We start from the raw sequence: 14,794 nt of genomic DNA on the forward strand, positions 1-14,794 counted from the left end.
GCAGAAGAGGAGGAGGAGGGACATTAGGAAGGTCAGGCGAGTGCTCGCGGCGGGTGCCCCGATTCCTTCCCGCTTTGCTTTTGACATTTCTGAAAGGGAGATGAGCAACAGGCACAAAAGCAAAGGGAAGAGGGGGGGCATGAGCAAACGTTTGGGCATCTGCCCAAAGGAAAATCGGGGACAGATCATCACCAGGGACGAAGGCTCCACTGGCGCGGGAAAAGCTCTGCCTCTTCATCAACCAGCGTCGGGAGCCGCCGGGCGAGATTACATCTCCCTCCTGCCCTCCCCCCGGCGCGGCGCGGATCAACGGGGCGATTAAACAAAGCCGGCGGCAGAACCGAGGGGTGACAAAGGCAGAGCGAAGATTGCATTTTCCCTCGCAGCCGCCGATTATTGAGATAGAGCAGTTCCCGGCTCATAACCGCAGCATCTCCGGATGGTTCTCCATCCCTCTCTCCGGGGCATCGCACCCTATGCAGGGCGATGGCAAGCTGAAGCATCCCCCATCCCGGTCCAGCCAAGCGTTTTGGCGGCGCTTCGACCATCTCCGGATGGTTGGTGGCTTTTTAAAGCCAAAAATGGCCAAGCTTGGGGTGGCCCCAACCACCCCCCTCCGCTCACCTGCAGCAAATACATTGGCACAAGGATTTACCTGAGCAAATTCCCCTGTGGACACATCCCCAAACCCGCATCTTCTAGGTGGCTCAAAAAAAGCCAAAATAGGCTTTTTTTTTTTTTTTTTTGATCCCTATGATTTTCTGCCTCCACGTGCTGCAAAACCACGTGCAGATATCAGCCAGGCTACAGCCCACCGGCTCCCACCTCTACACCCACTAATTCGGATTCGGCTGCGCTGGGAGAACATCAGGTCCTTCAAAATACCGGAGCATAACCACGGGATGCTCCTGCGCCTCTCCTCCAGAGCAGATCCCGCGTGGCAAAGCCGAAAACCTGAAGCTTTGTGATTTATGACACCGGTGACACAGCGGGGGACAGGGACCCCTGATGCCAGAGCCCCAGCGATGCCTGGAAGGGGAGGGAGGGCGAAAAACCCACCCACCCACTCGAAGAGCATCAGGTGCCCAAATTCAGAGCAAAATCATCCCAGAAGATGGGGAAAAGAAGGGGGGAAAGGGCACGAGCGAGAGGAACGGAGAGAAACAGATGTGTGGTCCCCGGAGGAGCCAGCTCCCAAAACGCTAAGGATGTGTACAGAGGAGAGGGAAAAGCAGGGATAATAAAGCCAGGTGTTGAAAAATAAAGCAGGAATCCAGATGGAGCCGTCCAAAACCTGCTGTTTTGCTGCGGCTGACGTGCGAATCTCATCCCTCGTCCCCTCCTTTCCCTTTGCTTTCCAACAGCGGAGGATGGTGAAGTGTCACCGGTCCCCCAAATCCCCTTTTTTGGATTTGCTGGGGAGAAGCAGCCAGCGGTGACAGGTATCGTTGAATTTTAAGGTCTTTAAAGAGGGCTGAGCACCAGATTTGCACCTCCAAGGGAGGAGCCCGACCCAACAGCTCCGTTATCCTCCACATTATCAGCATCCCAAAGGCAGCTCTGAACCCCGAAGCTCCTCTCCTTCCCCTTTGCTCTTTTTTTTAAAGAAGACATATTTCATACTGAAAGCTGTGCCGGGCCACCCTCTGATTAGATTCTGACCTATGGAAATTCAGCCCTCTGATTAGATCGCATCCCTGGGGAGGAAAGCGTATTTTTGCCAGTGAGCGGTGGGAATTCTTGCGACATCCAGTTTAAGGGGAGGGAAAAAAAAAAAAAAGGGAGGGGGAAGGGAGAGATAAATGAAATGTCCTTTTAAATCGGGAGTGACACATTAATAAAAGGAGCACATTGTAACATGCTCAGCGCTTTCAATTACAAAATAGCTGCGAGGGAGGAGGCAGGTTTCGCCCCGGCAGTGCGAGCGGAGGACGCGGCCGGGTGCTTCCACGGCGGCGCTGGCTGAAAGCCCTATTTCTACCCCGTTTGAGCATCCCACGAGGGATTTTGGCACGCGAGACCAGCCGATCGCCCCACGGAAATCTCTCGGGATGCAGCAGGAGTGGCTGAACCCCTTTCCCCACCCCAAAGGGGCTGAGGTTCCCCCTGTCCTGGTGAGGAGGGGGGAGCGAGAGAGCGGCTGGGTGGGCGGCTGACAGCCACCCATGGGCCACCCCCCGCCGCACCCCTGGGTGCCCTTGAAGCCCTCCGGGGGATGGAGCGTGTCCCAGCACCGCAACGCAACCCCTCCACATCTTCCCCACCTGCCTGGTATTTTTTAAGCTACATCTAAATTAGATATTAATTTATTAATACCAACGGGCGCTCCTCTTCCCCGATTTCTCACCTTCCAGCGCTTTCCAACAAGCTAACCTCAAACTGCTGATGGGCTTTACCCCTGCGGGACACGTCCCCAAGGTTCAGCCTGTCCCCATCTGTGCATTTGGGGACGGGCAAGCGGCGTTTCCAGGGATCAGAGCGTGGGGATGGAGTCGGAGGAGAGGCCACGTGGGGACGCAGCTGCCCCATCTGCCCCGCCGTGTTCCCCCCATCCTTCAGGTGCCGACACGTCCCCCTCGGCGGAGGCAACGGGGAGAGATAATATTAACACATCATCATTTTAATCAGCCCGTGATTAGTGGGGCTCATACATAATTCACACCAATTCCTCCACCGCCTTCCGGCACTCGCTTTTCCAAGCTGGGGCCGGGATGGTATTTTGGGGTGCAAACACAAGAAGGGAGGGGGGAAAAGGGGACAGGGAACCCTCCCCCCAATCAGTGCAGGTCTGATTTTCATAATTTCCCAGAAATTAAGGCATTTGCTCCTGGAGGAGACGCTTTCCCTCTCGCAAAAGAGCCGAAGGGGCTGCCTGAAGGATTCCAAACCACCCCCCAAAAAAGCCGAGGGAGGTGCTGCTCCCCGTTCTCAGCCGGAGGAAGACGATGGTTGGCACAAGGGGAGATCACCGGCGTGCACGGGTTCACGGCCGTGCGCGACGCCCCGGGGACAGGGATGTCACCCGCCGCACGCCGGGGCTGAGGAGCATTAAGCAAACGCGCTTTGACTCGCAGCGCTTTGCAACGTCTTGTTCATTAAAGATTAAACGCCAGCGGTTGCTCCCGTTCCTGCGAGCACAGCAAATACCTTCTTCCCCCCTCCCCAGCTCCGGCGATGCCTTATTTATGATATTCCAGGACAATTTACAATTATAATGTCTAGCTGCCTCCCCGTGCTAACCCAGGAGGGCTGCGAGGGGCACGAACCGGCAAAGGATTTGCACCCGTCCCAATGCGGAGTGGCCAAATTTTGCTGAATCTTGAGGTTTTCCTCCTAGAAAGCTGCTGCATTGATTTATTTTTTTATTTTTTTTTTAAACGGAGGAGTGTTTTAACACAGGTTAAACAACAGTGAGTGGAATGGGATGTGACAGATGGAGTCAGCATCGCGCTTCCAAAGGAGATGGTCGTTTTGCACAGGAAAAAATAGGGTTGGGGGAAGCCCGTTTGTGTTTCTAAAGGCACGAACTGCTCGAATTTTGCTTGAATTTCCAGCTTTTCTTGCAAGAAAACCAAAAGCTGAGCAAGAGCAGGGCTGAGCAGCCCCAAACCCACCACTGCCCACTCGAAAACTGGGCTGGCTTCGGCGAAACGGGGCTGTTGCGTGAAATAAAACCACCAAACCCAGCATCGCCCGCCACGAGGAAGAGCCCTGCTGGCAGAGAGCAAATTGTATTAATACTGTGTAAATAGGATATTAACAGGCCAACCAAACAATTAAGAGCCGGTAATTAAAATTCATCTTCCTTCACACCGCGGTGAATTAAAGTACGAACATTTAATTAGTCTTACCTCACCTATTTGCATAAGTGGGAGGAAACACTTTGCAGCCGTACCTCTAATTATTCTTTACGGGGGTTGCCGGACCACCCCCTAAATCCTTCGGTATTGCAGAGCCGGGGAGAAACCGTACGGAATATATAGGGAGTAGGTGTAGAATACGCTTCGGTACTTTTTTCTCTAACTAAATAAGATGCAATAGGCACGTTGGACCCGACAGATCCTACGGATGCGTCTTGTTAGCTCTTTGTAATGTAAATCAATAATTTGAATCGATACATCGATCGAGCGTGGCCGGTTTGGCCTTTCGACCCCTTTTAAATCAAGATTAACTGAGAAAACCACTTCATCGGGGCTGCTGGGAACAGACAGGCCCTACGGGGTCTGCTGCGGTTAGGATTTAATGATCAAAATCTGTCACAACTCTACACAATGATGGGGTTTTTAAGCTTTACTGGTCAAAATTTATCACCACGTCCCAATCCAAAGCTTTTGGCTTAGTTATGGGCGGGTAGAAGGCAAAAACCAAACCCAACTTTCAACGATTTCAGTGCTGGTGACAAAATCCAGTTGAGATGGGACTTTGGAACACGGCCCGCAGCTTTCCCTTTTCCCTTAAATCCTGGATTCCTCCTGAAAAAAAAAAATAAATCCTAGCCAGAAAGAAAAAGAAATAAAGCCTAATTTTGTGCCATGCCGTCACTTGCGTGCAGCCATCGCAGCATCCCGGAGAGCATCTTCAACACTGCGCGATCCCGTAAGGGCTTCCCGAAGAGTTATGTCAATATATCTTCAGAAAAAAATCAATTTTTAGACCAGTTTTGCCCTCATTATGAACACTACAGTCATTTTTACATTCTTAAGGGCAGAGATGGGCTCGTATATACCAGCGCCTATAGCTAAGCCCTGGTATGGTGCAGCAACACCGCAGACCGCAGAGAAACGAAGAGCGAAGCTCAAAATGGATCGTGCTGGGCTAAAAACATGTTACAAATGCTTTGGCTCAGTGGGGTTTTCACGCACATCAGCGCAACTTTGGTACAGTAAATGACCTCAGACACAGAAAAGGGAAGTTTGGGCCACTTTGGGCACGCAAACGCAATGGGTGATTTGGGTCGGGATGCTGCGGTGCCTCCTTCTCCTTCTCCAACACCCATTTCTTCTCCATCTCCTCCTTCCAGCGTTTCCACCTTTCCCTCCCCTGGAACTCTTTTATCAACTACTCAAGCGCCACCTCTACCCATCACCGAGCACCGGCTAATAAAATCGATGTAACCGCCAGCTTTTTACGAGCCCGTCGCCACCTTTGGTGCGTTTCTCCCGACAAACAAACCCGCGGCGGACGGAGCCATCCGTATCAGCTCCGCGGCTCGGGCATGGACTGAAACAAAACCCGCTTTAACGTCTTCATCGCACCTTTTCTAAGCGAAGGCTCATCGGGAAGGCTGTTCCAGCTCATCGGAGCACAAGATGAGAAAGCCCATTTCTAGCTCCGTTTCTTTTTACTCGCGGCGCCACGTTAGTGCTTGTACTACATCTCCGTCAAGGCGTTTGCCTGAAATCTTCGGGAAATTAGTCCTTCCAGCAAAAAAATGGAAGTTTTGAAATAAAACAGCCGGAGCAAGCCCATGCCCTGCTACAAACACCTGGGATAAGCATCATTTGGATGTTCAATGGAATCCCCAACCTAAAAATCAGGTGATTTCCCAGAAAGAAACTCAGAGTCGCAACATCGGCACCATAAATGCTGGAGTCACGAAGCCAAGGTCCTCATCCTGCCCACCCCGAAGATGTGAGCCACTGCGAAGCCAAATCCACAAAACGAGAGATGCTCCAGATGGTGAAGCGTGAATTTGGGGGTGAATGCAGGAAAAGGGAGGTTTGGAGGGAAGCAACAGGCACTGGACAACTGGGAGCAGTTTTGGGGGTACCTTATTGGGATGAACGGGAAATATCTTCCATATGGGTAACATTTCAACACCCCCAAGGCTGAAGATCGAGGTCATTCCTAAACGAGCATTTCTCTACATGCACGCGCATGAAGAAAGACCAGAAACCCAACCAAAAACCAACAGCCACGCGGGAAACACCCAGCCAACCCTGAAACCTCATAAATCAACCCCCCAAAAGAGCAGTCAACGTGAAGACGACGGGTCTCGCCACCCCACGCAGATTATCAGCAGGGTTGCGCTTGCTGCATTGATAAGTCTTCTTGATATATTGTATTTTATTAGCCGCTCCCGGACCCCCCTGCACAGGCTGGGAAACCGTGTACATAAATTATAGATTGAATATTTATCTCCCGCCGCCGCGCAGACGTGAAGTATGTTTAGCAGCATTTACTCTAGCGCAGTAAAGTTTTATTTATAATTTCACACACACACACACACACACTCACCGGCGCACTCCGTGCATTGCCGTAAAGCCAACGGCTTACGTCGCACGCCTCCGTCTCCTAACGATGCTGGGGCGGGGAGGAAGATGTTTTACTACCGCGTCTTCACACTACTGATATTGCCATTAAAACATAATGCTTTGGCGCAGCGCTGAAGCACCGGGCTGCGGTTTATAGCTGCTAAAATTGGTGGCCGTGACCTGCGATGGGTCGTTGGGTTTGGCTTTTTTTGGAAGGGGAGGATGTTTGTCATCGTTACGTTGCTCATCAGTCTTGTTCCTTTATCCCCCTTTACGGGTTATTTAAGGATTTGGCTGTCCTGAGTGCTTTTTTGGGGGAGTTTCAGAGTCCTAAATGATGTCTTGTCCCAGGAGAGGAGGAAAACCGAGTCCGGCAGAGCCGAATTCCCCCCAAAACCCGGTGGCATCTCTGATGCAGAGCAATGGCTTTGCTCCCACCTCTTGGTCTCTCCCCAGCTGTGCAAGCAGCTGCCGGCGCCCCCACAAAGCCCAAAACGCGCCCGGGTCAACCTGGGCCTCAGATGCCCCATTGTTTTTTTTTTTTTTTTTTTTAATGGAGATCGTGCTCTTCATTTGTATGTATGCATATATGCAAATCAGGGCTGATTGCTTGCAGTGCAGCCAGCAATTCACGCTGTTTGAAAAACCCCGCACCAACTATTTAAGGCAGAGTCCTCTAAACCCGCTGCACCCCAATTTTATTCCCACCTCGTGAGCCAAAGCCAACAGATTTTGGCAAACCGAGGTGCACCGGGCGGGAGACGGCACCCAACCCCGTGCACGCTGCGTCGCACCGGTGCATCCCTCCCCTCCCACCCCAAATTTCCCCTTCCCCAATTAAGCAAACCCCGTTCCTGCAGGACTTCTCGCTCTCCTGCGGATTTCCTCCACGGCAGCTGGATTTCCCTCAAAGCTTTCCACCCAAAACTGCTGCCCCCCCCAACCTCAACTGCGGAGCGATAATTCCCTCCCGCGCGCCACTTCTGCTAATAACTCCCAGGAGAGATTTGCTTTCTCCTTTTTCTAACAGCGCCTCACCACAGATCCTAATTAACCTCGCGACCTGCTAAAAAACCCCAATTCTTTCTTATTTCACCCCGGTATCGCTTTACCAGCTCTCCCCGGTGCCGCACCGCGCAACGCGGACCACTTCTCCACCGAGTGCGGTAACTGCATGTATTTCCACAGAGCCTTGCGGCGGGGTCTTGACTTTCCCCACCAAATCCCGAGCTCACCGAGATGAGGAATTATCCTACAATCCCACTTTTGCGGAGCGGGCGCCATTGCCGGCCACCAAATTCAACGCAACGCCTCCGGGACGGTAGAGCATCCCCCCCCCAAAAAAAACCTTGCAATAGAGTGCGGTACCTCCCCAACGCCCGGGGCACGATGCGGGTTAGCGCTGGAGGTCGGGATGCCCGTGCACCCGCCTACCTTAGCAGCCTCCGCAGGGCTGGTGCAGCCTCAAAATTCCGCCCCCCTCTGTTTAACGTTATTTTTAATCAAGCGGCATCACGGCGAGGGCGGTGGGATCTCCTAAGCTCCAACAACCCCCCCCAACCCAGTGCAGATGTGGGGTTTAATCCGGAATTAAGCGCGGCAGGAGAAGGAGGTGCTGTATTGTAATCCTGCTCTGCAAAGGATCGGAAATGGTGGGTTTTTCTCCCCCCCACCACCAGGAAATACCCAGATCCCCTTTTCCAGCACCGGGTTTGGCTTTCCATCCTGACACAGAAGAGATTCCCCCCATCAGCCGGATCCCTTCTGGCATCGCTCACTGCGTTGGCATCAGGAAGACGCAACATCTGGACGCTGCTCCCAAGCACGGGGGCTTATGGAAAACCTCACCTGGGATGACGGGTCTCGTCTCCAGCCAGCGCCGAAAGCGCTGCCGAGCAAAAACCATCCCGCAGATGCAATTCAGGAGAGAAAATTAAAAAAAAAAAAAAAAAAAAAGCGAATTATTTGTATCCAGCCTGGTTTGTTACAGCTCCAAACTGGATCTGATGGATTAGATACAGTTGTTGAAACCTGGGAAAAAAGATGCCGAGCTCCCGGCAAAGCCTGATCCGCTTCTTGGGTGAACTGGGGAGGGATCTGCCGGCAGGAGCTGATGGTTTTGCCGCTGCTTCGCCCTCCGGCGGGGTGAGGATTACGCCACCCGCAGCTAATTATTTGAAACCACTGCTCGTGGCGTTAATCTAGGCTGGCGCATAATCCCGGCCAGGGTTAATTAGCAGAGCTGGAAGCAGCAGGGAGCTGCTGGGAGGGTGCTTTTCGGAGCAAGTCCCGCTCTGTGCCTCAGTTTCCCCACCTGCAAGGGGGAAGGTGAGGCCCTTTACAAACCTATCTGAGATCCGGCAAAAATCCCAACCCGCAATAACCACGGGGGTTATCAGAGATGCTGCTCCTTGGAAAAATAAGCACAGTTTTGAATTTTCCCCATGTGAAACCTCCAAATCCTCCCTAAACCTTCTCCTCTTCCAGCTTTAGCAGGAGATACGCAGGCTTGGGGCGGGCAGAAAGGGGGAAAACAATTAATTTCACCAAAGAAATTAAGTAAGAAGATTTAGGTTTAGATGCTGCCGTCGAGTTTCCCACCAAGTTAAGAATCCCAAGAAGCTGCTGGGAGGGTTTTGCCGCACCGAGGTAGCCCAGGAGAAGGAGGTGACCGTGACCCAGATGATGAATTTGCTTATTTATTTCTCTATTTGCAGGAAATCCAATTATCCCATATTTCTGATTGGTGACAAACGAGGCAGCCATCGATTCTCCCCCTCCCTCCCCGGGTGTCTGCCGTGAGCGATCTCTGCCCGCACCATCGATTCCTGCGCCGGGTAACTGGAAAGGGATTATTATTATTATTATTAATATTTTTTTTTTTTTATTATTTATCCATTTTCCTTCTGAACAACTTCTCCAAAGGCACAACCTTGGGCAGAGCAAGGGGGAAAATAAAGCCTGGTGCCGCCCAGAAGTCTTAAGAGCTGCAAAATCCTCTTTCTTTTTGCGATTTAGAGTGTAATGCTCAGCTTTTTACCCCCAAAACGACCTTGGGGGAGCCTGGGGCAAACAGATTGGCACCGTTGTTAGCAGAGTTGGGTGACAAAAAAGCAGCCAAAGCCTCCTCGCTCCTCTCCTCCACCGCTGCAAAACCCTCTGTGCTCACACTGGGAGCGCTCCAGTGTCTTCTACTGGTTGTGTATGGGGGAAAGGGGATGGAGGGAGGGACAGAAGGATGGAGAGAGGGATGGAAGGAGTGATGGAGGGAGGGATGAAGGAAGAGACAGAGGGAAGAAGAGGGGGTAGAGGGATGGAGGGATGAAGGACGGGATGGATGGAGGAATAGAGGTATAGAGGGAGCGATGGATAGAGGGAGGGATGGAGGAATAGAGGGATAGAGGGAGGGATGGAGGGAGGGATGGAAGGAGGGATGGAGGAATAGAGGGAAGGACGGAGGGATGAAGGAAGGGATGGAGGAATAGAGGGAGGGATGGAGGAACAGAGGGAGGGATGGAGGAATAGAGGGAGGGATGGAGGGACAGAGGGATAGAGGGAGGCATGGAGGGATGAAGGGAGGGATGGAGGAATAGAGGGAGGGACGGAGGGATGAAGGAAGCGATGGAGGAATAGAGGGATAGAGGGAGGAACAGAGGGAGGGACAGAGGGAGGGATGGAGGGATGAAGGAAAGGACAGATGGAAGAACAGAGGGGTAGAGATGGAGGAAGGAAGGGAGGGATGAAGGGACAGCCAGATGGATGGGTTGATGGGACAGATACCTGCATATCCTACAATATAACAGCCACAACCTACAGTGATTTCCAGCTCTGGGCTTTGGCATCGGCCCAGAGATGCCCCTTCACACACTCCCAGGCACAGATTTGGCCGGGGCAGGGGGGCCGCCGCATCCCAACCTCTCCCTCCTCCCCCCCCGGCACGGGCTTTTTGCCCTTTCCCTTGGTACATCCCCCCCGACTCAGCCTCCATCCGCTGCCTTTTCTCCTCCCTCTCCACTACCCCTCTGCGCTGTACAAAGCGGTATTGCTAATTTGAAGCTACCCTCTTCTCCCCGATTTATGCTCCGTGATTAATAATCCCTTTGCTCTCCCAGTAATGCCGCGCTGCTAATAAGATTAAAACATATCTCCCTCTTACAGCACCGATTCATAACGCTGATTTACCGTTACTTCGCTGCTCTTACGGAGAGGATGCACATGGCTGTTACCTTAATCCCTATCCATCTCCGCACCATTGAGAAATAACTGCTAATTAATACCTTTCTGTCTCCCAACCGCTTCCAGATATGCCTGGCTATCTATATTTGTCTGGCTTTTTGCTGCTGATCTCAAAGGTTGATAGAGCGAATTCCCGGCCCTGCTCGCTCCTTTAGCTCTGCAAAAGGGATTTTTGGGGGTCTTTCCCCCCAAAACAGCAATATTCCGCAGGTTTTCCTAGCCTGGGCTCGATCTCCCTGAGATGGAGCAAAGCTGAAAAAGGAGAGGAGGCTTTTCTGAGCATCTTTTCACGGGGATGTGCTCATCTCCATCCATGACTCAAACCCCTCCGTGGGATGATATCTCCCCGTGACTCCGCTTTTCCCACGTCCAGCCCTATTCCTGCACTCATCAGCTCTTTCTGCCGCACGGCTCCACAGCCCCAAGCCAGTTTGGATACGGAGCATCCTTCAATCAACCGATCTGCCCCCGTTTTTCACCCCATTGCATATTTTCCTCCTCTGCTGGGAGACCCTGGACCGGCCCTACAGCCAACCCAAGAAGTCGGATGCTTTGGGAACAACAGCGCCGGCAGCCAGAGCTTGGGAGGGAGGGGGGGAAAAAAAAACCAACAGAGCCTCTGATCTGATGAATGTGGCAGGGGAGGCTGCTGCTGTGCTTTTAATAAAACATAACGAAGCGTAGGATCATAAAATATTTCCTTTAATTCAGTGCTCCCGCGAGGGTGGGTAATAGAGGCTGGGTAATGCGGTAGGCTTTCCTCGCCGCTCGCCGGCGGGAGGGAGAGCACTGCTGGGGTTGTTAAACAGCCCATTTGCAAGGCTGTAAGTGCTCTCCTTCCCATCCCCATCCCATTTTCGGGGGGGGTGCACAAGAGGAGGGGGCTGCGTGTGCCCCCATACAGTCAAAGCGCATCCCTCCTGCTGCCCGTTTCGAGGGGGGTCCCCAGCTCCCAGAGCTGCATCGCTTCACCCTGCCGGGACAGGCTTTCCCGGGTGGAAAAAGGGTCAAAAAGCAAATCAAGGAGGGATGTTCAACTCCCATCCTCATCCTCAGCAAGTACACGGGCGTCTGAGCACGTGCGTGGTGCATATATATATAAAAAAAATATATATATATATATACACACATCTCTGAGGCAGCGTGGCGTAAGCGATTAACATTCCCGCGTTAAAAATCTCTCTGCATCTGCTTTGTCCTACACCCGGCACTAAATATAACCATTCAATATGCTCTCTTCCCTTCACCAGGGAGATAACATTGTTTAAATAAGCCCTTTCCATTTTAAAGAGCCGGGTTGTTTTCTCGCGGCGGGGAGCTTTGAGCAGATCAGGAGGCGGAGGAGGGATGGTCCACGCAAACAAACCCAGGGGCAGAGCATCCCTGACACCCAAGCGCCCAAATCCTGCCCCCTCCAAATCGTTTCCCATCACGAAGTCACTTAGATGTGATTTCCCGCTCTAAAAAAAAAAAAAAAAAAGATAAATAATATATTAAAGGCACATTTCTAGGAGCGGAAGGGTTTAATTTGGAAACCGGGCTCGCCCGCGCTTCCTCGAGCGTCGCTCCGCTCCCACGCCGCTGCTATAATTACAGCAGCGTAAATTCGCTCTCCGTCAGGAGGAAACCCAACTATCTCCAGCCAGTTTGCGCACATCGACGGCTTGCAAAGGACTTCCTCAGAGAAGCGAAAAGAGAAAGAAAAAAACACCCCGAAACCATAATAACGCAGTAAGACGTAAGCGTAGCTTAAAAAGAGCCACCTCGGCCAGCACTTATGGAAAATATCTCATCATCAAGTAGTCGCAAGGGGAAGACAGCCCGAGCGGAGACGAAGTGCTGGAGGTTTTTCTCTGTGAGTGATGGTCTATCTGGAAGCCAAACCAGCAGCATTATCACCCAGCCTTGTTCCTGCTGGCGATACATCTTTTGCATCCTTTCTGGAGCGATATCTACCCGTTATATGGTGCTTCTGCATCAGCAGATGTAGTCTGTTATTCATCCTACGTGGAAAAAACTCTGCTTCCCAGCAGCTTGCTGTATATATTTTGGGGTGCCGGGCACGGCGAAGTTGCCCAAATCCTCCCACCCTGCTCTGAGTCACCTCCGTCCTTCTGCAATGCAACGTGGTAGGTATATCTTTAGGAGAAAAGCGAGAAAACCAGTCAAATTCAACCACTGGAGATGCTCTCAGTGCTGCAAGCAGGGCACGAGGGTGGGATGGCAAAGCCTGTGCGTGCGGTCCCCTTCTTCTAGCAGCTTGCGCAGAAACTAAATCCGCAGGGAACGGGGCTTTTCTGGGCTTACAATACGAGAAGGATGCTCGATGGAGCAGAAAAAAAGTATCTCAGATCACGGCACATCAAGGGACTGCCGGAATTCAGGCTGCAAATCTGCCTAAGCGCGACTTAGAGCCAAGTTTTGAACCCCCTCTCAGAAGGTGCAAAGCTGGGATGGAAACCTAAATCCCTTGGCCATTAAAATCCTCACCCAGACCACTGCCAACCAAACCCAAGGATTTATTGACTTTTTTTTTTTTTTTTTGCGGAAGGAAAGACACAGCCAAAAACCAACTGGTGATGAAGAAGATGCTCGTCACTACAAGAGGGCTCAGCTTACCCACATCCCTCCCACCTCAAAATTGGGGTGATCCCGGTGCTTTTGGTGATAACCTGCTGAGCTGGAGCCTCTTCCTCCCCCTCCTGCTGTTATGGTCCATCTCAGCCCACTGCGAGGAGCCAGCAGCTCCCAAAGCCACCGCTCGCTGCCTGTGAGGATGTCAACCACTAGCCAAAACCACCCCTTTCATCATCTTCCTCTTCCCAAGCCTTACCAGCACCAAGAGCGCAACTCACCCCGGGGACAAGCCAGATGTTTTCCCCAGCGCGAGCGCCATCCAAAGCAACGTTGCTACCAGCAAATCCAGGGTTCTCCACAAAACCCATCCCCGAAAAAAAGCATTTCCACAGATAGCAGACCACCTAGGAGAGAACCCCGAGTGCCACTCGCCACGTCCCTCCTTGCCACCCTGCAGCCCACCCATCGCTTTGCTCACTTGGGGAGACGCAAACCCCCGGGACGGAGCATCTCTGAATCGCTCCGTCCTGTCCCTTGGGGAGACGCAAACCCCCGGGACGGAGCATCTCTGGATCACCCTGTCCTGTCCCCGTCGCTGCAAAGAAAGAAATAGGTATAAATACACGTGCAAAGCAGGCGCATCCCAACAGAGGGGGTCTCCGCCTCCCGTTTTCCCCGTCCTGGGCAGATAGGATGCAGCATCAGGATTTATCTATGAGCGTGGGGAGGCGGAGCGGGGCTGGAATAACCTCTGCTAATCCCTTTCGCCCTCCCCTCCAAAGTATATTGTTGAAGGCATTATGTAAACAGGAAACTAGTCAGAGGTTTGGGCAGGAGAGGAGCTAAATCTCTACCTCCCCGGCTCCTTTTTGCAACGCTGGCAGCCCTCTGAGACACCCAATCTTCCAGCTAAGAAGGATTTTGCAGATGGAGATGTGTTACCAGCACCGGGAGAGACAAAATGTGTGGTCTGGAGGCCGGGAAGGGCTCGGCCATGCCACGTTTCCACTTCCACAGCCCCTTTCTGTTGGGTCGCGATATCCCTCTGCTGGGAAATGTGGGTTTTTCTGATGTTCCCCAAACCTCCTTGGAGTGGAGGGCTAAACCCCGGCGAAGCCAGCAGACAAAATTCCTGCCTGAGGTGGTCTCCAGCAGGCAGGGCTTTGCTGGGGATTGAGCCCAGCACTGGAAAAAACCTCCGTCCTCACTTCAAACCTCCCTCGCCGGGGCTGGCCGGACCCTATTAATGATAGTTTTGCTTCTAGCTAATACAAGAGCTAATTGCATTTCAAAGGACCGGCTCCAGCGTTGGCTTCCGCCACTAATACAGGCGGACCCCAAGCGATAACCCCGTGAGATCACCGGGATGCCGCAAGGAGGGTCACCCCCACAAAAGCTCGAGGGTCACCCCACTCGACAAGCACACGCGGAGGGGCTCCGCCACAGGGTTGAAGGGGGGATGAACCCCGTTTCTCAGCCATCTGAGAGCGAAAACAGGCAGGGCACGCACCTCCCCTGCTCCAAATAGGCTCTGCAGACCCTAAAAACCGAAATGCATGAAATAACTCTGTAGAGGGAACCAACAGCGGTGGGTTATTGTCCCCACGCTGTGCCATGAGCCCGCCTGCCCTTGGCACTCGCCGGGGATCCAGTCCCAAAAGCGTTGAAAACAAGCCCGTGATTGACGGTTTATTTTCGGAAGGAGATGGGGCGCGGGGAAGGGAGGG

General features: G+C 52.6%; 2 protein-coding genes across 2 annotated transcripts in view; both read right to left on the reverse strand.

The window, feature by feature from the left end:
* The window catches only part of IGSF21 (immunoglobin superfamily, member 21), a 34,537-nt gene extending 26,377 nt beyond the window's left edge, over positions 1 to 8,160 (reverse strand). Inside the window, exon 1 of the mRNA XM_009889998.1 lies at positions 8,103 to 8,160. Within this exon, the coding sequence (XP_009888300.1) occupies positions 8,103 to 8,160 (58 nt within the window). The remainder of the gene's footprint in view (positions 1 to 8,102) is intronic.
* Positions 8,161 to 8,455: 295 nt separating this feature from the next.
* ARHGEF10L (Rho guanine nucleotide exchange factor (GEF) 10-like) overlaps positions 8,456 to 14,794 on the reverse strand; it is a 106,192-nt gene continuing 99,853 nt past the window's right edge. Inside the window, 1 exon segment of the mRNA XM_009889999.1 lies at positions 8,456 to 8,568. Coding sequence (XP_009888301.1) covers positions 8,456 to 8,568 — 113 coding nt within the window.

The sequence above is a fragment of the Charadrius vociferus genome, unplaced genomic scaffold, assembly GCF_000708025.1.
Source record: "Charadrius vociferus isolate BGI_N301 unplaced genomic scaffold, ASM70802v2 scaffold838, whole genome shotgun sequence".
In the NCBI taxonomy this organism is placed as follows: Eukaryota; Metazoa; Chordata; class Aves; order Charadriiformes; family Charadriidae; genus Charadrius; species Charadrius vociferus.